Source organism: Pseudophryne corroboree, chromosome 6 (genome assembly GCF_028390025.1).
Source record: "Pseudophryne corroboree isolate aPseCor3 chromosome 6, aPseCor3.hap2, whole genome shotgun sequence".
Lineage (NCBI taxonomy): Eukaryota > Metazoa > Chordata > Amphibia > Anura > Myobatrachidae > Pseudophryne > Pseudophryne corroboree.
In genome coordinates this window covers 570,511,848-570,535,262 of record NC_086449.1, presented here as the reverse complement: position 1 = coordinate 570,535,262, position 23,415 = coordinate 570,511,848, and the positions used below count along the sequence as shown (strand labels likewise).

General features: G+C 47.2%; 1 protein-coding gene across 1 annotated transcript in view; it reads right to left on the bottom strand.

Annotated features, from left to right (window-relative positions):
- Window positions 1-3,385: 3,385 nt before the first annotated feature.
- ARL1 (ADP ribosylation factor like GTPase 1) overlaps window positions 3,386-23,415 on the bottom strand; it is a 46,349-nt gene continuing 26,319 nt past the window's right edge. Inside the window, exons 4-6 of the mRNA XM_063927826.1 lie at window positions 5,575-5,686; window positions 4,308-4,486; window positions 3,386-3,798 (exon numbers count right to left, since the gene is read on the bottom strand). Coding sequence (XP_063783896.1) covers window positions 3,768-3,798; window positions 4,308-4,486; window positions 5,575-5,686 — 322 coding nt within the window. The 3' untranslated portion in view covers window positions 3,386-3,767. The remainder of the gene's footprint in view (window positions 3,799-4,307; window positions 4,487-5,574; window positions 5,687-23,415) is intronic.

Here is a 23,415-nt window from a genome sequence, read left to right as displayed (position 1 = left end):
ATTCTCTATCTCCCCCGTAACTCACTCTACCAGACGTCCCTTTTGTGTGCCGAGTTAGGAGATGGGCGCTGCCTCGTGGACAGGATGCTAGCCCCGCTGCAGAATGACGTGTAAGCAGCCGCGTGTAATAGCGCTGCAAATGGCGATGAGAAGCCGCCCTGAGCGTAGTTCCGCCCCCCCGCCTCCTAGCGCCAAATTCAAAAGTGCTCAGAGAGATTAACAGTGCAACGGCGGGCGCTGTAGTACCGCCGCATCTAGCTGGACGCCGTACCAGTGCTGGGGAAGGTGCCCTCTAGGTAGTGCTTGTCCCGGAGACTCTGCTAGTTAGAGCTCCGGGCTATACTCGCCCCCTGCCATGCTGACCGACTGGACACAGGCTGTGGTGACCTTACAAGACGCTGCATGCAGCTCCTAAGGAGTTACCTCCGGGACTGATTTCTTTGTAGTCGGGAGCTCTGGCTGCAGACTGAAGAAAGCTGTGCCAGAGTCTCACCGGTAGCTCCCGCGCTGCAGACAGAAGGCTACCTGTCTGTCCTCAGCTTCTTTAAAAAAGAAATTTAAAAAAAAAGTCGGATTGACATTGTCAGGAACTAATTGAATACTCGAATGCCGGATCCTTTCCGACGGAAAGGATTCAACATCAATTAAATACACCCCTAAAGTGGATGTACAGTATAAAGCACTTTTGGGGATCCTCACTGATATTAGTCATGTGTAAAGGTCATGTAAATTCTTGCATACATGAGTTGATAACCATGTTGATATGTTGGTGACAGATTTGCTTTAAAAAAAAAAAAAAAAAAAAAAACTAGAACAACCAACCTATAAATACAAATGACATTTATTTTTTTACAGAGAAAGTTTCTTCAGCAATCATCTTTATACAGGTCTGCTTTAAGGTTCAAGAACAATTTTCATCATTTTGTCTGAAATATTATAACAAACATCCCAGGTAGTTGCAGCACCAAGGTCACTGCGTTCCTGAGACGCTTTTACAATATCAAGCTGTAGGAAGAGTTAACATGAAACTGCCATTATGATCACATAATATTACACAGTGCAATGGACGGATTCCCCACCAATAACTAATATGCAGTTTAAGAATTGGGTAAAACAAGACACAGAACTGAGGGGTATATTTTTTTAGATGTATTCACCTACTATTATGTGGTTGTAACTGCATGTTGGAATTTGCTTTAGTTTGGCTATGCCATTTATGTAAAATGTCCCAATCCATAGAGTTCTGTTGTACCATAGCCAGGGTAAGTTGGAATGAGGAATCAGAAAACTTATCAAATATATAAATACATTTTCTATTTAGTAACAGGTTTTCATATACAAAGGGATTTTTGAACAGTTTAATGTGTTTCTCCCAATCTGTAAGACAACACAGATGTTAGGTTATGTTCCACCCCTAGGAAGCAGTGCTCTGGGAGGGGAGTAAAAAATGACCAATCCTTTAGCACTTGATTAGTTCCCTACTTAGCTGACCACTTGCCCAGCAAGTGGATAAAGTTAATAAGAAAAGCAGAGTAGAACAGAGACCAAGCAATTCCTTGTTGTAATCTAGGTGGTGTTGGCCTCAACTGAGGAAAGTATGTAATCGTCATTTTTATTAAATATTTTTTTTCCCCATCAGCTGATGGAGGGCACAAACACATCAATGGGATGAAAGGAATTTGTTATAGTAAACTGCCCTCTTAAGGGCTGTGCTAACAAAGGGAACTGCCAAAAACAGACCCATGTACAGTTTTTGGAAAGAACTCTCCACATACCTCATTTGATCAAGTAACAATGCCACACTACAAGAAAATCCTAATTCTTGAACAGGTAAATTTTACAACTGCACACCACCTCCAGAGTGATATTCCTCCTCTAGGATCCCAAGAATGTGGATTCAAGGAAGGCACCACAAACTGAACTGAAAAGAACCTTCACCTGAAAGAGAAGACAGTGGAGACCAGATCTCCAGTCTCTGTGAGCAGAAGACCTTTTAACCCACATTATATTCTCAAAGCCTTGTCGCGACAGAATCATGGCCTCAAGTGCCACATCTGAAGACAGAACCTGGTGGAAACGGATACCTGGGACAGATGGTCATGTCACAGCAGTAGCTGCACAATCAAGAGATAAATTAATTAGCATACAAAGCATCTGTTGTTGATGCTGGGCTATGAATATGGTTCACCACTGAATCTACCGCAGAAATGAGAAAAGAATGAGCACATTAGATGTAACAGATGAATTAGATACACCAAAGTTCTGCTTGAGAGTAATGGGCCCTACACATTCGGCAACCAGCAGCCAAGCTGCCCAACGACCTATACGGCAGACGGGCGACCCGGTGGCGGGGAAGGGGGTGAGTGAAGTTTCTTCACTCCTCCTCCTCCTCCTCCTCCTCCTCCTCCTCCTCCTCCTCCTCCTCCTCCTCCTCCTCCTCCTCCTCCCCCCCCCCCCCCCCATATTGTCCATACTGGCTTGCATGCATAAGTGACCCAGAACCAAAGATGAACGAGTGTGGGGCCACGCATCGTTCATGCCTACACACTGAACGATATGAACGAGAACGTTCAGTTATATCGCCTAATGTGTAGGGCCTAAAACTTTAATTTCGTTGACCATAGATCTAAAGCTGGATGCACACTAAGATTATTTGTCCAATCGAAAATCTGGTAATGTCTTGGAGCAAATAATCAACCATTTGCTCCAAAAAGCCAGAAAATGGGCAAAATTGGTTGTTTGGATAAATTGGTTAAATCAAATGTGTTTAACCAATTGTCTGAATGAGCAATTTTGTCTGTTTGTCATTGTGTGGGAGCAAATGGTCAATTGTCATTTGCTCCCATACATTACCAGATTTTTGTTCCCACCAGAAAGCTTGGACAGATAATCTTAAAGTGTGTATCACTTGTTCATGTTGTACCACAAAGTACAGATTTACAGTAGGAAACAAGATGTTAGGACATCACAAAAGATATTGGGATTAAAAGACTACTCTCCTGGGTCTAAGACCTTTAATTTATACATCCCCAATATATAAGCAGCTTATATGGCAAGAACAGAGTCCACTTTATCTGCACCTCCAGCTAGAGGAAAGAGGGGACAGTAAGAAGAGCGCCCATGCTGGGAGTAGGCAGGAATGCACAGGGCATTCAACACTCCTAGGGACAGCTGAGGCACAGTGTAAAAACAAAAAAAAGTAAAAGTTATCAATATAAATTATAATAGCTAAAGTAGGACACCATGCACTATGTCCAGCCCTATACAACATACTGGAAAGAAAGCATTAACATAAATAAAATAGTGGGAGACGATCAGGAGTAATTTCCCTGCGAGCCATAACCTAACATCTGTGACCCTATCACTACTAAAAGATAAATTAAGCTTTTCCATTATAAATATTTTATTTGCTTTTGTTGTACAGGTGGTCTTGAATAGAGTCACAATACACAGAGGCCATTCTTCCTGCTGGCTATAATCAATGAGGCTGTTTAATAAACTGTTTAAGGGAAACGGTGTTCTCAGAGCAATGTGCATTCTCCAAATTACCAGAATCATTACAGAAAAGGTAAAATAAATTTAAAGTACACTACATAACCCAACTAAAAGTGCAGAATGACACTGTGCTACTGGAGATTGGTATGTAAGGAATTTCATTCAGAGAATCCTTTTAACTACTATGGGAACGTCAGGCGGTGATGGTGCAGTATGTACATCTGGAGGCGATCTTATTGTGGAGTGAAATATATAGCATGACAGGATAGGATTTACTGCCTGCTCTTCAGGGACTCCACCAACCTGCAATACATGAAAACAAACTCCGTAAGGATGGCATCCTAGCTACCTACTTCACTATGCCAAACTACCTTTGCAGCTGATGTTAAGTAAAGACAAACTAAACTAGAGTATATTTTTGACATGTCTCATTTCTCCAAATAAAGTTAATCCTAGGTGGAAAAAAACCAAGAAGTACTTTAACATTGGCTAGACGTACTCCCTTAGCCTGTACAAGTACAGATGGGTCCACATTTATCTTGACCTTTAATAGGATTAACTGAGACTGGCCAGTCGGACTTAATCCCCTGCTATAATGATTTAATCCCCTGCTGTATTGTTCTCTGTATTGTATTGCAGCAGAGAACAATAGATGAACGGTTTATGCTAATAAGTCAAGTTGCGCATAGGCACAGAAAACTAGTCAAGATAACCGTGGACCCATTTGTATTATCAATCTCTAGCCAGCTATGTTACTGGTGCTTTGTTAATACAAAATACTAGATGTACTTCTGTTTACATGTCATAATTACCATTCCATTGCCTCATCGAGTCCAGTGCCCTTTGTAGCAGATGTCTTGAAAATCTGCCATTTGCGATCCTTCAAAGCTGGTAATCCCAATGAATTTGCTACCTCTGTGGGGGTCATCGCCTGTTCCATGTCTTGCTTGTTTGCAAAAACCACTAGAATAGCTTTCTTTAACTCTTCCTCCTGAAATGGTTATATTTACAGTAAATGTACTTTTTATTTTATTTAAATATTTTACTAAAGCAAATATGTATAAAACACATTCAATAATTGGGGTACTGAAGCATTCACTAGAGTACATGTGCACACCTGTTGCGTTCTTTAAGGACCTTTAAATACTAATGAACCACACTTATTGCAGCAGTGATCTCATGTCCTAAAATGACCGCCAATAAACCTGTGCTCAGGCCAATATGTACCCTGGGAAACTTTCTGGTACAAAGTGTCTAGACTTACAGTATTCCATCAAATTTGTATTTGTGCAGTAATTTCCAGGACCCCCCTTGATGGATCGTCGATCGATTGATTGAACCAGGGAAATGCACCTCAGCTGTATAAGCTCCTTTAGATTTTGATTTTTTTTATCTAACGCCATGGCATCTTGTGTATTTAAAGTGTAAAGTACTGTATTTCACTTCTGCTGCCTTTTTTTTCAAATGAAAAACAGATACAATTACGGGCTGCCATGACAAGTTAGTAAAAGCTCCCTTTGCCCTGTGAGCAAGTTTATAAAAAAAAAAGGGAAACACGAGTTCCCAACAGAACCAATATATAGAAGAGCAAGAAGCACAGACCGTTTAATTATGCCCATGATTGTGTCCCCCCAATGGATCAATAAGAAAGGTATGCGATGTACATTGTTATACATAATATTCCATGGTGGTGCTAAGGGGGGTGATTCAGTAAGGATCGCTTAGGAGATCCTTACTGCATTTGAACGATAGCGGACTTCTGCAGAACACGTCCTGCGATCACAGGGATGCGAACGCCTCTGCCTGATTGACAGGCAGAAATGTTCTCAGGGAGGGACAGGGGCGGCCGGAGTTGCCGGAAATGGAGGTGTGTCACCCTTGTCTTCTGTGAGTGGTGAGGCCAAACCCTGTGTCACGAGACACAGTTTCCTTGGCCTCACAACCCACCCTGCGACGGCAAGCCTGAGTAAGCTCAGGTTTACTCAGCCTGCCGTCACAAAGAAACATTGTGACCAATGGTCATGGTGTTTATCCCATATCGCAACTGCAGGAAGGAGCTGGTCTATATTTCAACATTACCTCTAACATAGCAACTAGTTCAGATTTGGAGATTCCAATCCTGTCTCTGTCACAGCTGTCTACTACGTAAATCACAGCATCTGTATTGGAATAGTAGCAACGCCAATATGGCCTGTAATACAACAAACAGGTAATTTACTGCACAGAATTTATTCTTCATCACAAATTCAGTAGTATCTCCTGCTTGTACGCTTGTCTACAGCAGGGGTGGGGAACCTGTGGCCCTCCAGCTGTTGTTTAACTACACATCCCAGCATGCCCTGCAACAGTTTTAGCATGGCCAAATAGCAAAACTGTAGCAGGGCATGCTGGTATCTGTAGTTCAACAACAGCTGGAGGGCTAAAGGCACCCCACCCCTGGTCTACAGCTTATGCATATTTACGTCAACAAAATTACATTTACCCCTGAAATAAAAGCAACGTTTGAGCGCAGCTGTATAAAATAAGAAAATAAATAAATAAATAATATTAAAATATATATATATATATATATATATATATATATATATATATATATATATATATATATATATATATATATATATATATATATATATATATATATATATATATGATTTTACTCACCGGTAAATCTATTTCTCGTAGTCCGTAGTGGATGCTGGGACTCCGTAAGGACCATGGGGAATAGCGGCTCCGCAGGAGACTGGGCACAACTAAAGAAAGCTTTAGGACTACCTGGTGTGTACTGGCTCCTCCCACTATGACCCTCCTCCAGACCTCAGTTAGGATACTGTGCCCGGAAGAGCTGACACAATCAGGAAGGATTTTGAATCCCGGGTAAGACTCATACCAGCCACACCAATCACACCGTATAACTCGTGATACTATACCCAGTTAACAGTATGAAATATAACTGAGCCTCTCAACAGATGGCTCAACAATAACCCTTTAGTTAGGCAATAACTATAAACCAGTATTGCAGACAATCCGCACTTGGGATGGGCACCCAGCATCCACTACGGACTACGAGAAATAGATTTACCGGTGAGTAAAATCTTATTTTCTCTGACGTCCTAAGTGGATGCTGGGACTCCGTAAGGACCATGGGGATTATACCAAAGCTCCCAAACGGGCGGGAGAGTGCGGATGACTCTGCAGCACCGAATTAGCAAACTCTAGGTCCTCCTCAGCCAGGGTATCAAACTTGTAGACCCCGACCAAGTAACAGCTCGGCAAAGTTGTAAAGCCGAGACCCCTCGGGCAGCCGCCCAAGAAGAGCCCACTTTCCTCGTGGAATGGGCTTTTACAGATTTAGGGTGCGGCAGTCCAGCCGCAGAATGTGCAAGTTGAATCGTGCTACAGATCCAGCGAGCAATAGTCTGCTTAGAAGCAGGAGCACCCAGCTTGTTGGGTGCATACAGGAGAAATAGCGAGTCAGTTTTCCTGACTCCAGCCGTCCTGGAAACATATACTTTTCAGGGCCCTGACTACGTCCAGTAACTCGGAATCGTCCAAGTCCCAAGTAGCCGCAGGCACCACAATAGGTTGGTTCACATGAAAAACTGATACCACCTTAGGAAGGAATTGGGAACGAGTCCTCAATTCCGCCTTATCCATATAAAATACAGATAAGGGCTTTTGTATGACAAAGCCGCCAATTCTGACACACGCCTGGCCGACGCCAAGGCCCACAGCATGACCACTTTCCACGTGAGGTATTGTAGCTCCACGGATTTAAGTGGCTCAACCCAATGCGACTTCAGGAAATCCAACCCCACATTGAGAACCCACGGTGCCACTGGAGGCACAAACGGGGGCTGACTATGCAGCACTCCCTTAACAAAAGTCTGAACTTCAGGCAGTGAAGCCAGTTCTATTTTGGAAGAAAATCGATAGAGCCGAAATCTGGACCTTAATGGAACCCAATTTTAGGCCCATAGTCACCTCTGACTGTAGGAAGTGCAGAAATCGACCTAGCTGAAATTCCTCCTTTGGGGCCTTCCTGGCCTCACAGCACGCAACATATTTCCGCCATATGCGGTGATAATTGTTTGCGTTCACTTCTTTCCTAGCTTTAAATAGCGTAGGGATAACTTCCTCCGGAATGTCCTTTTCCTTCAGGATCCGGCGTTCAACCGCCATGCCGTCAAATGCAGCCGCGGTATGTCTTGGAACAGACAGGCCCCCTGCTGCAGCAGGTCCTGTCTGAGCGGCAGAGGCCATGGGTCCTCTGAGATCATTTCTTAGAGTTCTGGTTACTAAGCTCTTCTTGGCCAACCCGGAACAATGAGTATAGTTCTTACTCCTCTCCTTCTTATTATTCTCATTACCCTGGGTAAGAGAGGCAGAGAAGGGAACACATACACCGACTGGTACACCCACGGTGTTACCAGAGCGTCCACAGCTATCGCCTGAGGGTCCCTTGACCTGGCGCAATATCTTTGTAGCTTTTTGTTGAGGCGGGACGCCATCATGTCCACCTGTGGCCTTTCCCAACGGTGTACAATCATTTGGAAGACTTCTGGATGAAGTCCCCACTCTCCCGGGTGGAGGTCGTGTCTTCTGAGAAAGTCTGCTTCTCAGTTGTCCACTCCGGGAATGAACACTGCTGACAGTGCTAACACATGATTTTCCGCCCATCGGAGAATCCTTGTGGCTTCTGCCATCGCCATCCTGCTTCTTGTGCCGCCCTGTCGGTTTACATGAGCGACAGCCGTGATGTTGTCTGACTGGATCAGCACCGGCCGGTGTTGAAGCAGGGGTCTAACCTGACTTAGGGCATTGTAAATGGCCCTTAGTTCCAGAATATTTATGTGTAGGGAAGTCTCCTGACTTTTCCATAGCCTTGGAAGTTTCTTCCCTGTGTGACTGCCCCCCAGCCTCGAAGGCTGGCATCCGTGGTCACCAGGACCCAGTCCTGTATGCCGAATCTGCGGCCCCCTAGAAGATGAGCACTCTGCAGCCACCACAACAGCGACACCCTGGCCCTTGGAGACAGGGTTATCCGCCGATGCATCTGAAGATGCGACCCGGACCACTTGTCCAACAGATCCCACTGGAAGATCCTTGCATGGGACCTGGTGAATGGAATTGCTTCGTAAGAAGCTACCATCTTTCCCAGGGCTCGCGTGCATTGATGCACCGACACCTGTATTTGTATTAGGAGGTCTCTGTCTAGAGACGACAACTCCTTGGACTTCTCCTCCAGGAGAAACCCTTTTTATCCTGTTCTGTGTCCAGAACCATACCCAGGAACAGTAGACGCGTCGTAGGAACCAGCTGCGACTTTGGAATATTCAGAATCCAGCCGTGCTGTTGTAGCACTTCCCGAGATAGTGCTACTCCGACGAACAACTGCTCCCTGGACCTCGCCTTTATAAGGAGATCGTCTAAGTACGGTATAATTTTTTCGGCCATTACCTTGGCAAATACCTCGGTGCCGGGGACAGACCAACGGCAACGTCTGGAATTGGTAATGACAATCCTTTACCACAATTTTGAGGTACTCCTGGTGAAGAGGGTAAATAGGGACATGCAGGTAAGCATCCTTGATGTCCAGTGATACCATGAAATTCTCCAGGCTTGCAATAATCGCCCTGAGCGATTCCATTTTGAACTTGAACCTTCGTATATAAGTGTTCAAGGCTTTCAATTTTAGAATGGGTCTCACCGAACCGTCTGGTTTCGGTACCATAACATTTTGGAATAGTAACCCCGGCCTTGTTGAAGGAGGGGTACCTTGATTTCACCTGCTGGAAGTACAGCTTGGGAATTGCCGCCAGTACTACCTTTCTCCGAGGGCAGCAGGCAAGGCTGATGTGAGGTAACGGCGAGGGAAAGTCGCCTCGAACTCCAGCCTGTATCCCTGTGATACTATTTGCAGAACCTAGGGATCCACCTGTGGGCCAGCCCACTGGTCCCTGAAGTTCCCGAGACGCGCCCCCACCGCACCTGTCTCCACCTGTGGAGCCCCAGCGTCATGCGGTGGACTCAGAGGAAGCGGGGGAAGATTTTTGATCCTGGGAACTGGCTGTCTGGTGCAGCTTTTTCCTTCTTCCCTCGTCTCTGTGCAGAAAGGAAGCGCCTTTGACTCGCTTGCTTTTCTGAAGCCGAAAGGACTGTACCTGAAAATACGGTGCTTTCTTAGGCTGTGAGGAAACCTGAGGTAAAAATTTTTCTTCCCAGCTGTTGCTGTGGATACGAGGTCCCAGAGACCATCCCCAAACAATTCCTCACCCTTATAAGGCAGAATCTCCATGTGCCTTTTAAAGGCAGCATCACCTGTCCACTGCCGGGTTTCTAATACCCTCCTGGCAGAATGGACATTGCATTAATTCTGGATGCCAGCCGGCAAATATCCCTCTGTGCATACTTCATATATAAGATGACGTCTTTAATATGCTCTATGTTAGCAAAATATTATCCCTGTCTAGGGTATTAATATTATCTGACAGGGTATCAGACCACGCTGCAGCAGCACTATTTATGCTGAGGCACTTGCAGGTCTCAGTATAGAACCTGAGTGTGTATATACAGACTTCAGGATAGCCTCCTGCTTTTTATCAGCAGGCTCCTTCAAGGTGGCCGTATCCTAAGACGGCAGTGCCACTTTTTTTGACAAACGTGTGAGCGCCTTATCCACCCTAGGGGATATCTCCCAACGTGACCTATCCTCGGGCGGGAAAGGGTACGCCATCAGTAACTTTTTAGAATTACCAGTTTCTTTTCGGGGGAACCCACGCTTCTTTACACACTTCATTCACTCATCTGATGGGGGAACAAAACACTGGCTGCTTTTTCTCCCCAAAAATAAAACCCCTTTTATGTGGTACTTGGGTTCATGTCAGAAATGTGTAACACATTTTTCATTGCCGAGATCATGTAACGGATGTTCCTAGTGGATTGTGTATATATCTCAACCTCGTCGACACTAGAGTCAGACTCCGTGTCGACATCTGTGTCTGCCATCTGAGGTAACGGGCGTTTTGGGGAGACAGAGAGAGAGTATGCCAGCACACACCAGAACGCTATATAATGCAGGGATTAACACTATAACTGAGTGATTTTTCCCCCAATAGCTGCTTGTATACACAAATTGCGCCTAAAGTTAGTGCCCCCCCTCTCTTTTTAACCCTTTGAGCCTGAAAACTACAGGGGAGAGCCTGGGGAGCTGTCTTCCAGCTGCACTGTGAAGAAATAATGGCGCCAGTGTGCTGAGGGAGATAGCCCCGCCCCTTTTCCGGCTGACTTTTCTCCCGCTTTTTTCATGGATTCTGGCAGGGGTTATTTATCACATATATATCCCTGGGACTATATATTGTGATGATTTGCCAGCCAAGGTGTATTATATTGCCCTCAGGGCGCCCCCCCCCCAGCGCCCTGCACCCATCAGTGACCGGAGTGTGAGGTGTGCATGAGGAGCAATGGCGCACAGCTGCAGTGCTGTGCGCTACCTTGTTGAAGACAGAAGTCTTCTGCCGCCGATTTTCCGGAACACTTCTTGCTTCTGGCTCTGTAAGGGGGCCGGCGGCGCTGCTCCGGGAACGAACACCAAGGTCAGGTCCTGCGGTCGATCCCTCTGGAGCTAATGGTGTCCAGTAGCCTAAGAAGCCCAAACTACCACCTGTTAGGTAGATTCGCTTCTTCTCCCCTTAGTCCCTCGCTGCAGTGAGTCTGTTGCCAGCAGATCTCACTGTAAAATAAAAAACCTAAATATACTTTCTTTCTAGGAGCACAGGAGAGCCCCTAGTGTGCATCCAGCTCAGCCGGGCACAAGATTCTAACTGAGGTCTGGAGGAGGGTCATAGTGGGAGGAGCCAGTGCACACCAGGTAGTCCTAAAGCTTTCTTTAGTTGTGCCCAGTCTCCTGCGGAGCCGCTATTCCCCATGGTCCTTACGGAGTCCCAGCATCCACTTAGGACGTCAGAGAAATATATATAATATTTGAACCCACTCTCATAACGACTGAAATCATGGTTTTATTTCTGAAACATTGATTGTCACATGACCAAAGAATTTCAATATCAGCCAGATGCAGATGAATTGCTTTTAATTGTACTGGTATACTGTATGCAGGCTGCAAAACTGTATTTGTCTCTGTTCTCGCTTTTATCTATTAACCACTTGCGACCATGCCTGCAAGTGCTCTATCTGACCTGGTCGCACATAGAGAGTGTTAGCAGCGGCAGGGAAGAGAAACTTCCCTCCGCTGCTGCTGACTGAGGGACCGGAAGGTCCCTCTGCCTCCCTGCACTCTCCCCGTGTCTGCCGTGCTGCCGATCACTGCTGATCGGTCAGCATGGCAGGATCCCCCTTCCAGCGGCTGCAGACAATGTCAGCCACTGGGGAGTGTAAAACCCTCCCTAGCTGCCCCCAGACTCCCCCCTGCATACCTCGAGTCTGTCTCGGCTTTCAAAATGAAAGCCGCGATGGTCGCGATGTTCCCGATCGATGTTTCGATGTTTGGGGGGAAATCTTTTTTTTCCTTTTTTTAACTAAAATCATTTGGGATAGGGTTAAATTCATGTTCTTCACCTAATTCACTCATAAAAAACCCGACAATTTCGGAGCGTTTTTTTGCTAAATAAAGCGTCAGTTAAGTGGTTAAGGCATGACCATAAAACCTTTAAATATATGATTATTGTTATTATTTTTCCCCTAAACACTTGCCGTTAGAGTAGTTCATACTGTTATCTACTGGATAAAGTCATAACTTACTCTTCATTTATCCTTATATTATTCCTTATTGCAACGTTAAAAAAAGGAGATGATGTTCATAGTACCTTCATGTAAGTAAAAATTATGCCATACATGGTATGTATAGTTCCTTTTTCTATGCCAGATCTGGTGAATAGGTGTAGGGGTCTAGTTCCAACCAGGGCCGGCGCCACCACTAGGCAGCTTTAGGCAGCTGCCTATGGGCGCCGGCCACTTGCGGGCGGCAGCTCAAGCTGCCGATGAACACTTCTCCTCTTCCTTAAGAGGAATATCATGGGCCTTACTGAGGAGAGGAGCGGAAGACAGTTGCTATAGCAACTGTAACAATATCCGTCACCACTGCTTACTCTATATGCATTGAGCCGCTGCCGATAGAGTACACTCACACTGTCCATGCTGCTGGCTGATAACAGTTGGGCGGCCGCGCGCCGCGGCATCCCTTTAGCACGGACAGTGTAACCCGCCGGCAGCAGCTCTATGCACCTAAACTAAGCAGCGCTGCCGGATATTGTTACAGTTGCTATAGCAACTGTCTTCCGCTCCTCTCCGCAGTAACGCCCGTCATACTCCCGCCCTGTACCACAAGAGCAGACTGCATGGGGAATTCGTGGCAATTGTAAGAACTTCACTTAATGTATAAAGGGTCAGGGTGGGGGAGCATTAAATCTATACAGTAAAGTGGGAGGGTGAGGGTTGAGATTTAAATAAAATAAGAATTTACTTACCGATAATTCTATTTCTCATAGTCCGTAGTGGATGCTGGGGACTCCGTAAGGACCATGGGGGGACAGTGGCTCCGCAGGAGACTGGGCACATCTAAAGAAAGCTTTAGGACTATCTGGTGTGCACTGGCTCCTCCCCCTATGACCCTCCTCCAAGCCTCAGTTAGGATACTGTGCCCGGACGAGCGTACACAATAAGGAAGGATTTTGAATCCCGGGTAAGACTCATACCAGCCACACCAATCACACCGTATAACCTGTGATCTGAACCCAGTTAACAGCATGATAACAGAGGAGCCTCTGAAAGATGGCTCACAACAATAATAACCCGATTTTTGTAACAATAACTATGTACAAGTATTGCAGACAATCCGCACTTGGGATGGGCGCCCAGCATCCACTACGGACTATGAGAAATAGAATTATCGGTAAGTAAATTCTTATTTTCTCTAACGTCCTAAGTGGATGCTGGGAATTCCGTAAGGACCATGGGGATTATACCAAAGCTCCCAAACGGGCGGGAGAGTGCGGATGACTCTGCAGCACCAAATGAGAGAACTCCAGGTCCTCCTCAGCCAGGATATCAATTTTGTAGAATTTTACAAACGTATTTGCTCCTGACCAAGTAGCTGCTCGGCAAAGTTGTAAAGCCGAGACCCCTCGGGCAGCCGCCCAAGATGAGCCCACCTTCCTTTTGGAGTGGGCATTTACAGATTTTTGGCTGTGGCAGGCCTGCCACAGAATGTGCAAGCTGAATTGTACTACAAATCCAACGAGCAATAGTCTGCTTAGAAGCAGGAGCACCCAGCTTGTTGGGTGCATACAGGATAAACAGAGAGTCAGATTTCCTGACTCCAGCCGTCCCGGAAACATATTTTCAGGGCACTGACAACGTCTAGCAACTTGGAGGCCTCCAAGTCCCTAGTAGCCGCAGGCACCACCAATAGGTTGGTTCAGGTGAAACGCTGAAACCACCCTGGGGAGAAACTGAGGACGAGTCCTCAATTCCGCCCTGTCCGAATGGAAAATCAGATAAGGGCTTTTTCAGGATAAAGCCGCCAATTCTGACACGCGCCTGGCCCAGGCCAGGGCCAACAGCATGACCACTTTTCATGTGAGATATTTTAACTCCACAGATTTAAGTGGTTCAAACCAATGTGACTTTTGGAACCCAAAACTACATTGAGATCCCAAAGTGCCACTGGAGGCACAAAAGGAGGCTGTATATGCAGTACCCCTTTTACAAACGTCTGAACTTCAGGGACTGAAGCTAGTTCTTTTTGGAAGAAAATTGACAGGGCCGAAATTTGAACCTTAATGGACCCCAATTTCAGGCCCATAGACACTCCTGTTTGCAGGAAATGTAGGAATCGACCCAGTTGAATTTCCTCCGTCGGGCCTTACTGGCCTCGCACCACGCAACATATTTTCGCCAATTGCGGTGATAATGTTTTTGCGGTTACATCCTTCCTGGCTTTGATCAGGATAGGGATGACTTCATCCGGAATGCCTTTTTTCCTTCAGGATCCGGCGTTCAACCGCCATGCCGTCAAACGCAGCCGCGGTAAGTCTTGGAACAGACAGGGTCCTTGCTGGAGCAGGTCCCTTCTTAGAGGTAGAGGCCACGGATCCTCCGTGAGCATCTCTTGAAGTTCCGGTTACCAAGTCCTTCTTGGCCAATCCGGAACCACGAATATAGAGCTTACTCCTCTCCATCTTATCAATCTCAGTACCTTGGATATGAGAGGCAGAGGAGGGAACACATACCCTGACTGGTACACCCACGGTGTTACCAGAGCGTCTACAGCTTATTGCCTGAGGGTCCCTGGACCTGGCGCAATACCTGTCGAGTTTTTAATCATGTGGAAGACTTCTGGGTGAAGTCCCCACTCTCCCGGGTGGAGGTCGTGCTGAGGAAGTCTGCTTCCCAGTTGTCCACTCCCGGAATGAATACTGCTGACAGTGCTATCACATGATTTTCCGCCCAGCGAAGAATCTTTGCAGCTTCTGCCATTGCCCTCCTGCTTCTTGTGCCACCCTGTCTGTTTACGTGGGTGACTGCCGTGATGTTGTCCGACTGGATCAACACCGGCTGACCTTGAAGCAGAGGTCTTGCTAAGCTTAGAGCATTGTAAATGTCCCTTAGCTTCAGGATATTTATGTGAAGTGATGTCTCCAGGCTTGACCATAAGCCCTGGATATTCCTTCCCTGTGTGACTGCTCCCCAGCCTCGCAGGCTGGCATCCGTGGTCACCAGGACCCAGTCCTGAATGCCTAATCTACGGCCCTCTAGAAGATGAGCACTCTGTAACCACCACAGGAGGGACACCCTTGTCCTTGGTGACAGGGTTATCCGCTGATGCATCTGAAGATGCGACCCGGACCATTTCTCCAGCAGGTCCCACTGGAAAGTTCTTGCGTGGAATCTGTCGAATGGGATTGCTTCGTAGGAAGCCACCATTTTACCCAGAACCCTTGTGCATTGATGCACTGAGACTTGGCTCGGTTTTAGGAGGTTCCTGACTAGCTCGGATAACTCCCTGGCTTTCTCCTCCGGGAGAAACAGCTTTTTCTGGACTGTGTACAGGATCATCCCTAGGAACAGAAGACACGTCGTCGGAACCAGGTGCGATTTTGGAATATTGAGAATCCAATCGTGCTGCCGCAACACTACCTGAGATAGTGCTACACCGACCTCCAACTGTTCCCTGGATCTTACCCTTATCAGGGAATTGTCCAAGTAAGGGATAACTAAAACTCACTTCCTTCGAAGGAATATCATCATTTCGGCCATTACCTTGGTAAAGACCCGGGGTGCCGTGGACCATCCATACGGCAGCGTCTGAACTGATAGTGACAGTTCTGTACCATAAACCTGAGGTACCCTTGGTGAGAAGGGTAAATTTTGACATGAAGGTAAGCATCCTTGATGTCCCGAGACATCATGTAGTCCCCTTCTTCCAGGTTCGCAATCACTGCTCTGAGTGACTCAATCTTGAATTTGAACCTCTGTATGTAAGTGTTCAAAGATTTTAGATTTAGAATCGGTCTCACCGAGCCGTCCGGCTTCGGTACCACAACAGTGTGGAATAATACCCCGTTCCCTGTTGCAGGAGGGGTATCTTGATTATCACCTGCTGGGAATACAGCTTGTGAATGGCTTCCAAAACTGTCTCCCTGTCAGAAGGAGACATCGGTAGAGCCGACTTTAGGAAACGGCGAGGGGGGAGACGTCTCGAATTCTAATTTGTAACCCTGAGATATCACCTGAAGGATCCTGGGGTCTACTTGCGAGTGAGCCCACTGCGCGCTGAAATTCATTGAGACGGGCCCCCCACCATGCCTGATTCTGCTTGTAAAGCCCCAGCGTATACTGAGGGCTTGGCAGAGGCGGGAGAGGGTTTCTGTTCCTGGGAACTGGCTGATTTCTGCAGCCTTTTTCCTCTCCCTCTGTCACGGGGCAGAAATGAGGAACCTTTTGCCCGCTTGTCCACGAAAAGACTGCGCCTGATAATACGGCGTCTTCTCATGTTGAGAGGCGACCTGGGGTACAAACGTGGAATTCCCAGCTGTTGCCGTGGCCACCAGGTCTGAAAGACCGACCCCAAATAACTCCTCCCCTTAGTAAAGCAATACTTCCAAATGCCGTTTGGAATACGCATCACCTGACCACTGACGTGTCCATAACCCTCTACTGGTAGAAATGGACAACGCGCTTAGACTTGATGCCAGTCGGCAAATATTCCGCTGTGCATCACGCATATATAGAAATGCATCTTTTAAATGCTCTATAGGCAAAAATATACTGTCCCTATCTAGGGTATCAATATTTTCAGTCAGGGAATCCGACCACGCCAACCCAGCACTGCACATCCAGGCTGAGGCGATTGCTGGTCGCAGTATAACACCAGTATGTGTGTAAATACCTTTTAGGATACCCTCCTGCTTTCTATCAGCAGGATCCTTAAGGGCGGCCATCTCAGGCGAAGGTAGAGCCCTTACAAGCGTGTGAGCGCTTTATCCACCCTAGGGGGTGTTTCCCAACGCACCCTAACCTCTGGCGGGAAAGGATATAATGCCAATAACATTTTAGAAATTATCAGTTGTTATCGGGGGAAACCCACGCATCATCACACACCTCATTTAATTTCTCAGATTCAGGAAAACTACAGGTAGTTTTTCCTCACCGAACATAATACCCCTTTTTTGGTGGTACTCGTATTATCAGAAATGTGTAAAACATTTTTCATTGCCTCAATCATGTAACGTGTGGCCCTACTGGAAGTCACATTCGTCTCTTCACCGTCGACACTGGAGTCAGTATCCGTGTCGGCGTCTATATCTGCCATCTGAGGTAACGGGCGCTTTAGAGCCCCTGACGGCCTATGAGACGTCTGGACAGGCACAAGCTGAGTAGCCGGCTGTCTCATGTCAACCACTGTCTTTTATACAGAGCTGACACTGTCACGTAATTCCTTCCAACAGTTCATCCACTCAGGTGTCGACCCCCTAGGGGGTGACATCACTATTACAGGCAATCTGCTCCGTCTCCACATCATTTTTCTCCTCATACATGTCGACACAAAAGTACCGACATACAGCACACACACAGGGAATGCTCTGATAGAGGACAGGACCCCACTAGCCCTTTGGGGAGACGGAGGGAGAGTTTGCCAGCACACACCAGAGCGCTATATATATACAGGGATAACCTTATATAAGTGTTTTTCCCCTTATAGCTGCTGTATAGTTAATACTGCGCCTAATTAGTGCCCCCCTCTCTTTTTTAACCCTTTCTGTAGTGTAGTGACTGCAGGGGAGAGCCAGGGAGCTTCCCTCCAACGGAGCTGTGAGGGAAAATGGCGCCAGTGTGCTGAGGAGATAAGGCCGCCGATAAGGGGGCGGAGCCTATCTCCCGTTTTTCTATGTATTCTGGCAGGGGTTAAATGCATCCATATAGCCCAGGAGCTATATGTGATGCATTTTTTTTGCCATCCAAGGTGTTTTTATTGTGTCTCAGGGCGCCCCCCCCCCCAGCGCCCTGCACCCTCAGTGACCGAAGTGTGAAGTGTGCTGAGAGCAATGGTGCACAGCTGCAGTGCTGTGCGCTACCTTGTTGAAGACAGGACGTCTTCTGCCGCCGATTTTCCGGACCTCTTCTGCCTTCTGGCTCTGTAAGGGGGCCGGCGGCGCGGCTCTGGGACCCATCCAAGCTGGGCCTGTGATCGTCCCTCTGGAGCTAATGTCCAGTAGCCTAAGAAGCCCAATCCACTCTGCACGCAGGTGAGTTCGCTTCTTCTCCCCTTAGTCCCTCGATGCAGTGAGCCTGTTGCCAGCAGGTCTCACTGAAAATAAAAAACCTAAACTAAAACTTTCACTAAGAAGCTCAGGAGAGCCCCTAGTGTGCACCCTTCTCGTTCAGGCACAAAGATCTAACTGAGGCTTGGAGGAGGGTCATAGGGGGAGGAGCCAGTGCACACCAGATAGTCCTAAAGCTTTCTTTAGATGTGCCCAGTCTCCTGCGGAGCCGCTGTCCCCCCATGGTCCTTACGGAGTCCCCAGCATCCACTTAGGACGTTAGAGAAATAAGTGGTAGAGGTGATGGGTTGCTGGAAGAGGGAAAGGAATGACACGCAAAACACTTTAAATCCCCCCCTACAGGTGAGGAGCAGCATTAGTACTTTATTACATAGTGTGTGTGTGTGTGTATATAATATGTATAATATATATATATATATATATATATATATATATATATATATATATATATATATATATATACACACATATACACACACACACACATACATATATATATACATACATACACACACACATACACACATACATACAAACAGTGGTCGAAGTGGGCCGGTATGCGGCGGTATGGCATACCGGCTCTTCTCCACAGACAGGGAAGTTTGTGTTTTTTATCACACTCCTGCTATTGCCGAGTGTGCTCATGTTCCCCCCACCGCTGCTCCCAGTCACGGCGGTTGGTGCCGGAGCTGTGAGCCACTCTACTCCCCAGCAGTTACGGCGGACACGCAATCCCCCTCCCTCCTCCAGCAGCCGCTCGTACAGAGTGCCTCGATTCCTCCAATTACTCAACCGGGCGGCCGCGTCACCATGGGGCTGCAAAGACGCTGGCGCTCGGATCCTCCTGCTGCCGGCCTCCTCTTCGGGCTGTGCCTGGGTCCACGCCACGTGACTCCCTTGTTGACAGTGACACCCTGCAGCTCAAGCTAAGGTTGACTGGACATGGCGGCGGTGAGTGATTGCTGGAGAGCCCTGTGCCCTCCTGACCCCCCCCTTCCCATTCCCCACGTGTGCGAACCCTGCCTCTGTGTGTTTGACACTTCGTGCCCCCCTGCCTTTTTGTGTGTGTCACCCAGTGCTCTCCTACCCCTGTTACCCTGTGTGATGACACCCTGTGCCCTTATGGTGCTCTGTACACCCGCTGCATGTGTGACACCCTGTCCCCCATGTTTTGGCTCATACCACGTACTATAATCTGAATGTCGGCTCATTCAGTGTGCTATAATGTGAATTTCGGCTCATTCAGTGCGCTACAATGTGAATTTCAGCTCGTACCGTGTGCTATAATGTGAATTTTGGTTCATTCAGTGTGCTATAATGTGAATTTCGGCCAATTCTGCGTGCTACAATGTGAATTTCGGTTCATACCATGTGCTATAATGTGAATTTCGGCTCATTCAGTGTGCTACAATGTGAATTTCGGCTCATTCCGTGTGCTACAGTGTGAATTTCAGCTCGTACCGTGTGCTATAATGTGAATTTTGGCTCATTCAGTGTGCTATAATGTGAATTTCGGCCAATTCTGCGTGCTACAATGTGAATTTCGGTTCATACCATGTGCTATAATGTGAATTTCGGCTCATTCTGTGTGCTATAATGTGCATTTCGGCTCATTCTGTGTGCTATAATGTGAATTTCGGCTCATTTTGTGTGCTATAATGTGAATTTCGGCTCATTCTGTGTGCTATAATGTGAATTTCGGCTCATACCATGTGCTATAATGTGCGTTTCGGCTCATTCTGTTTGCTATAATGTGAATTTCAGCTCATACTGGGTGCTGTAATGTGAATTTTGGCTCATACTGTGTGGTATAAAGTGAAAGGGGCAGCAGTACTAGATAGTATAAGGGGTCCTACTACACTGAAGGATACCCCCCTTTGAGTGGCCACTCCCCCTTTTCCAGGAGCGCACACACCTTAGGCATGCGCATAATTGCCTCCTTTACCTTTCCATACACCCACTTCAAAAGTTCCACTTCGACCACTGTATGTGTGTGCATATGTATATGTATATATATGTGTGTGTGTGTGTGTGTGTGTGTGTGTGTGTGTGTGTGTGTGTGTGTGTGTGTGTGTGTGTGTGTGTATATATATATATATATAAGAATTTACTTACCGATAATTCTATTTCTCATAGTCCGTAGTGGATGCTGGGGACTCCGAAAGGACCATGGGGAATAGCGGCTCCGCAGGAGACTGGGCACAAAGTAAAAGCTTTAGGACTAGCTGGTGTGCACTGGCTCCTCCCCCTATGACCCTCCTCCAAGCCTCAGTTAGGATACTGTGCCCGGACGAGCGTACACAATAAGGAAGGATTTTGAATCCCGGGTAAGACTCATACCAGCCACACCAATCACACCGTACAACTTGTGATCTGAACCCAGTTAACAGCATGATAACAGAAGGAGCCTCTGAAAAGATGGTTCACAACAACAATAACCCGATTTTTGTAACAATAACTATGTACAAGTAATGCAGACAATCCGCACTTGGGATGGGCGCCCAGCATCCACTACGGACTATGAGAAATAGAATTATCGGTAAGTAAATTCTTATTTTCTCTAACGTCCTAGTGGATGCTGGGGACTCCGAAAGGACCATGGGGATTATACCAAAGCTCCCAAACGGGCAGGAGAGTGCGGATGACTCTGCAGCACCGAATGAGAGAACTCCAGGTCCTCCTCAGCCAGGGTATCAAATTTGTAGAATTTAGCAAACGTGTTTGCCCCTGACCAAGTAGCTGCTCGGCAAAGTTGTAAAGCCGAGACCCCTCGGGCAGCCGCCCAAGATGAGCCCACTTTCCGTGTGGAATGGGCTTTTACAGATTTTGGCTGTGGCAGGCCTGCCACAGAATGTGCAAGCTGAATTGTACTACAAATCCAACGAGCAATCGTCTGCTTAGAAGCAGGAGCACCCAGCTTGTTGGGTGCATACAGGATAAACAGCGAATCAGATTCTCTGACTCCAGCCGTCCTGGAAACATACATTTTCAGGGCCCCGACTACGTCCAGCAACTTGGAATCCTCCAAGTCCCTAGTAGCCGCAGGCACCACAATAGGCTGGTTTAAGTGAAATGCTGAAACCACCTTAGGGAGAAATTGAGGACGAGTCCTCAATTCTGCCCTGTCCGTATGAAAAATTAGGTAAGGGCTTTTATAGGATAAAGCCGCCAATTCTGAGACACGCCTGGCTGAAGCCAGGGCTAACAGCATTACCACTTTCCATGTGAGATATTTTAAGTCCACAGTGGTGAGTGGTTCAAACCAATGTGATTTTAGGAATCCCAAAACTACATTGAGATCCCAAGGTGCCACTGGAGGCACAAAATGAGGCTGTATATGCAGTACTCCCTTAACAAACGTCTGAACTTCAGGAACAGAAGCCAGTTCTTTTTGGAAGAATATTGACAGGGCCGAAATTTGAACCTTAATGGACCCTAATTTGAGGCCCATAGACAGTCCTGTTTGCAGGAAATGCAGGAAACGACCCAGTTGAAATTCCTCTGTAGGGGCCTTCCTGGCCTCGCACCACGCAACATATTTACGCCAAATACGGTGATAATGTTGTATGGTTACATCCTTCCTGGCTTTGATCAGGGTAGGGATGACTTCATCCGGAATGCCTTTTTCCTTCAGGATCCGGCGTTCAACCGCCATGCCGTCAAACGCAGCCGCGGTAAGTCTTGGAACAGACATGGTCCCTGCTGGAGCAGGTCCTTTCTTAGAGGTAGAGGCCACGGGTCTTCCGTGAGCATCTCTTGAATTTCCGGGTACCAAGTCCTTCTTGGCCCATCCGGAGCCACGAGTATAGTCTTTACTCCTCTCCTTCTTATGATTCTCAGTACTTTTGGTATGAGAGGAAGAGGAGGGAACACATACACTGACTGGTACACCCACGGTGTTACCAGAGCGTCCACAGCTATTGCCTGAGGGTCCCTTGACCTGGCGCAATATCTGTCCAGTTTTTTGTTGAGGCGGGACGCCATCATGTCCACCTTTGGTTTTTCCCAACGGTTCACAATCATGTGGAAGACTTCTGGGTGAAGTCCCCACTCCCCCGGGTGAAGATCGTGTCTGCTGAGGAAGTCTGCTTCCCAGTTGACCACTCCCGGAATGAACACTGCTGACAGTGCTATCACATGATTCTCCGCCCAGCGAAGAATCCTTGCCACTTCCATCATTGCCCTCCTGCTTCTTGTGCCGCCCTGTCTGTTTACGTGGGCGACTGCCGTGATGTTGTCCGACTGGATCAACACCGGCTGACCCTGAAGCCGAGGTCTTGCCTGACTTAGGGCATTGTAAATGGCCCTTAGTTCCAGGATATTTATGTGAAGTGACGTTTCCATGCTTGACCACAAGCCCTGGAAATTTCTTCCCTGTGTGACTGCTCCCCAGCCTCTCAGGCTGGCATCCGTGGTCACCAGGACCCAATCCTGAATGCCGAATCTGCGGCCCTCTAGGAGATGAGCACTCTGTAACCACCACAGGAGAGACACCCTTGTCCTTGGAGACAGGGTTATCCACTGATGCATTTGAAGATGCGATCCGGACCATTTGTCCAGCAGATCCCACTGAAAAGTTCTTGCGTGGAATCCGCCGAATGGAATCGCTTCGTAAGAAGCCACCATCTTTCCCAGGACCCTTGTGCATTGATGTACTGACACTTGGCCTGGTCTTAGGAGGTTCCTGACTAGGTCGGATAACTCCTTGGCTTTCTCCTCCGGGAGAAACACCTTTTCTGTACTGTGTCCAGAATCATCCCTAGGAACAGCAGACGTGTCGTCGGAATCAGCTGCGATTTTGGAATATTTAGAATCCATCCGTGCTGTCGTAGTACTACTTGAGATAGTGCTACTCCGACCTCTAACTGTTCTCTGGACCTTGCCCTTATCAGGAGATCGTCCAAGTAAGGGATAATTAAGACGCCTTTTCTTCGAAGAAGAATCATCATTTCGGCCATTACCTTGGTAAAGACCCGGGGTGCCGTGGACAATCCAAACGGCAGCGTCTGAAACTGATAATGACAGTTCTGTACCACAAACCTGAGGTACCCTTGGTGAGAAGGGCAAATTGGGACATGGAGGTAAGCATCCTTGATGTCCAGAGACACCATATAGTCCCCTT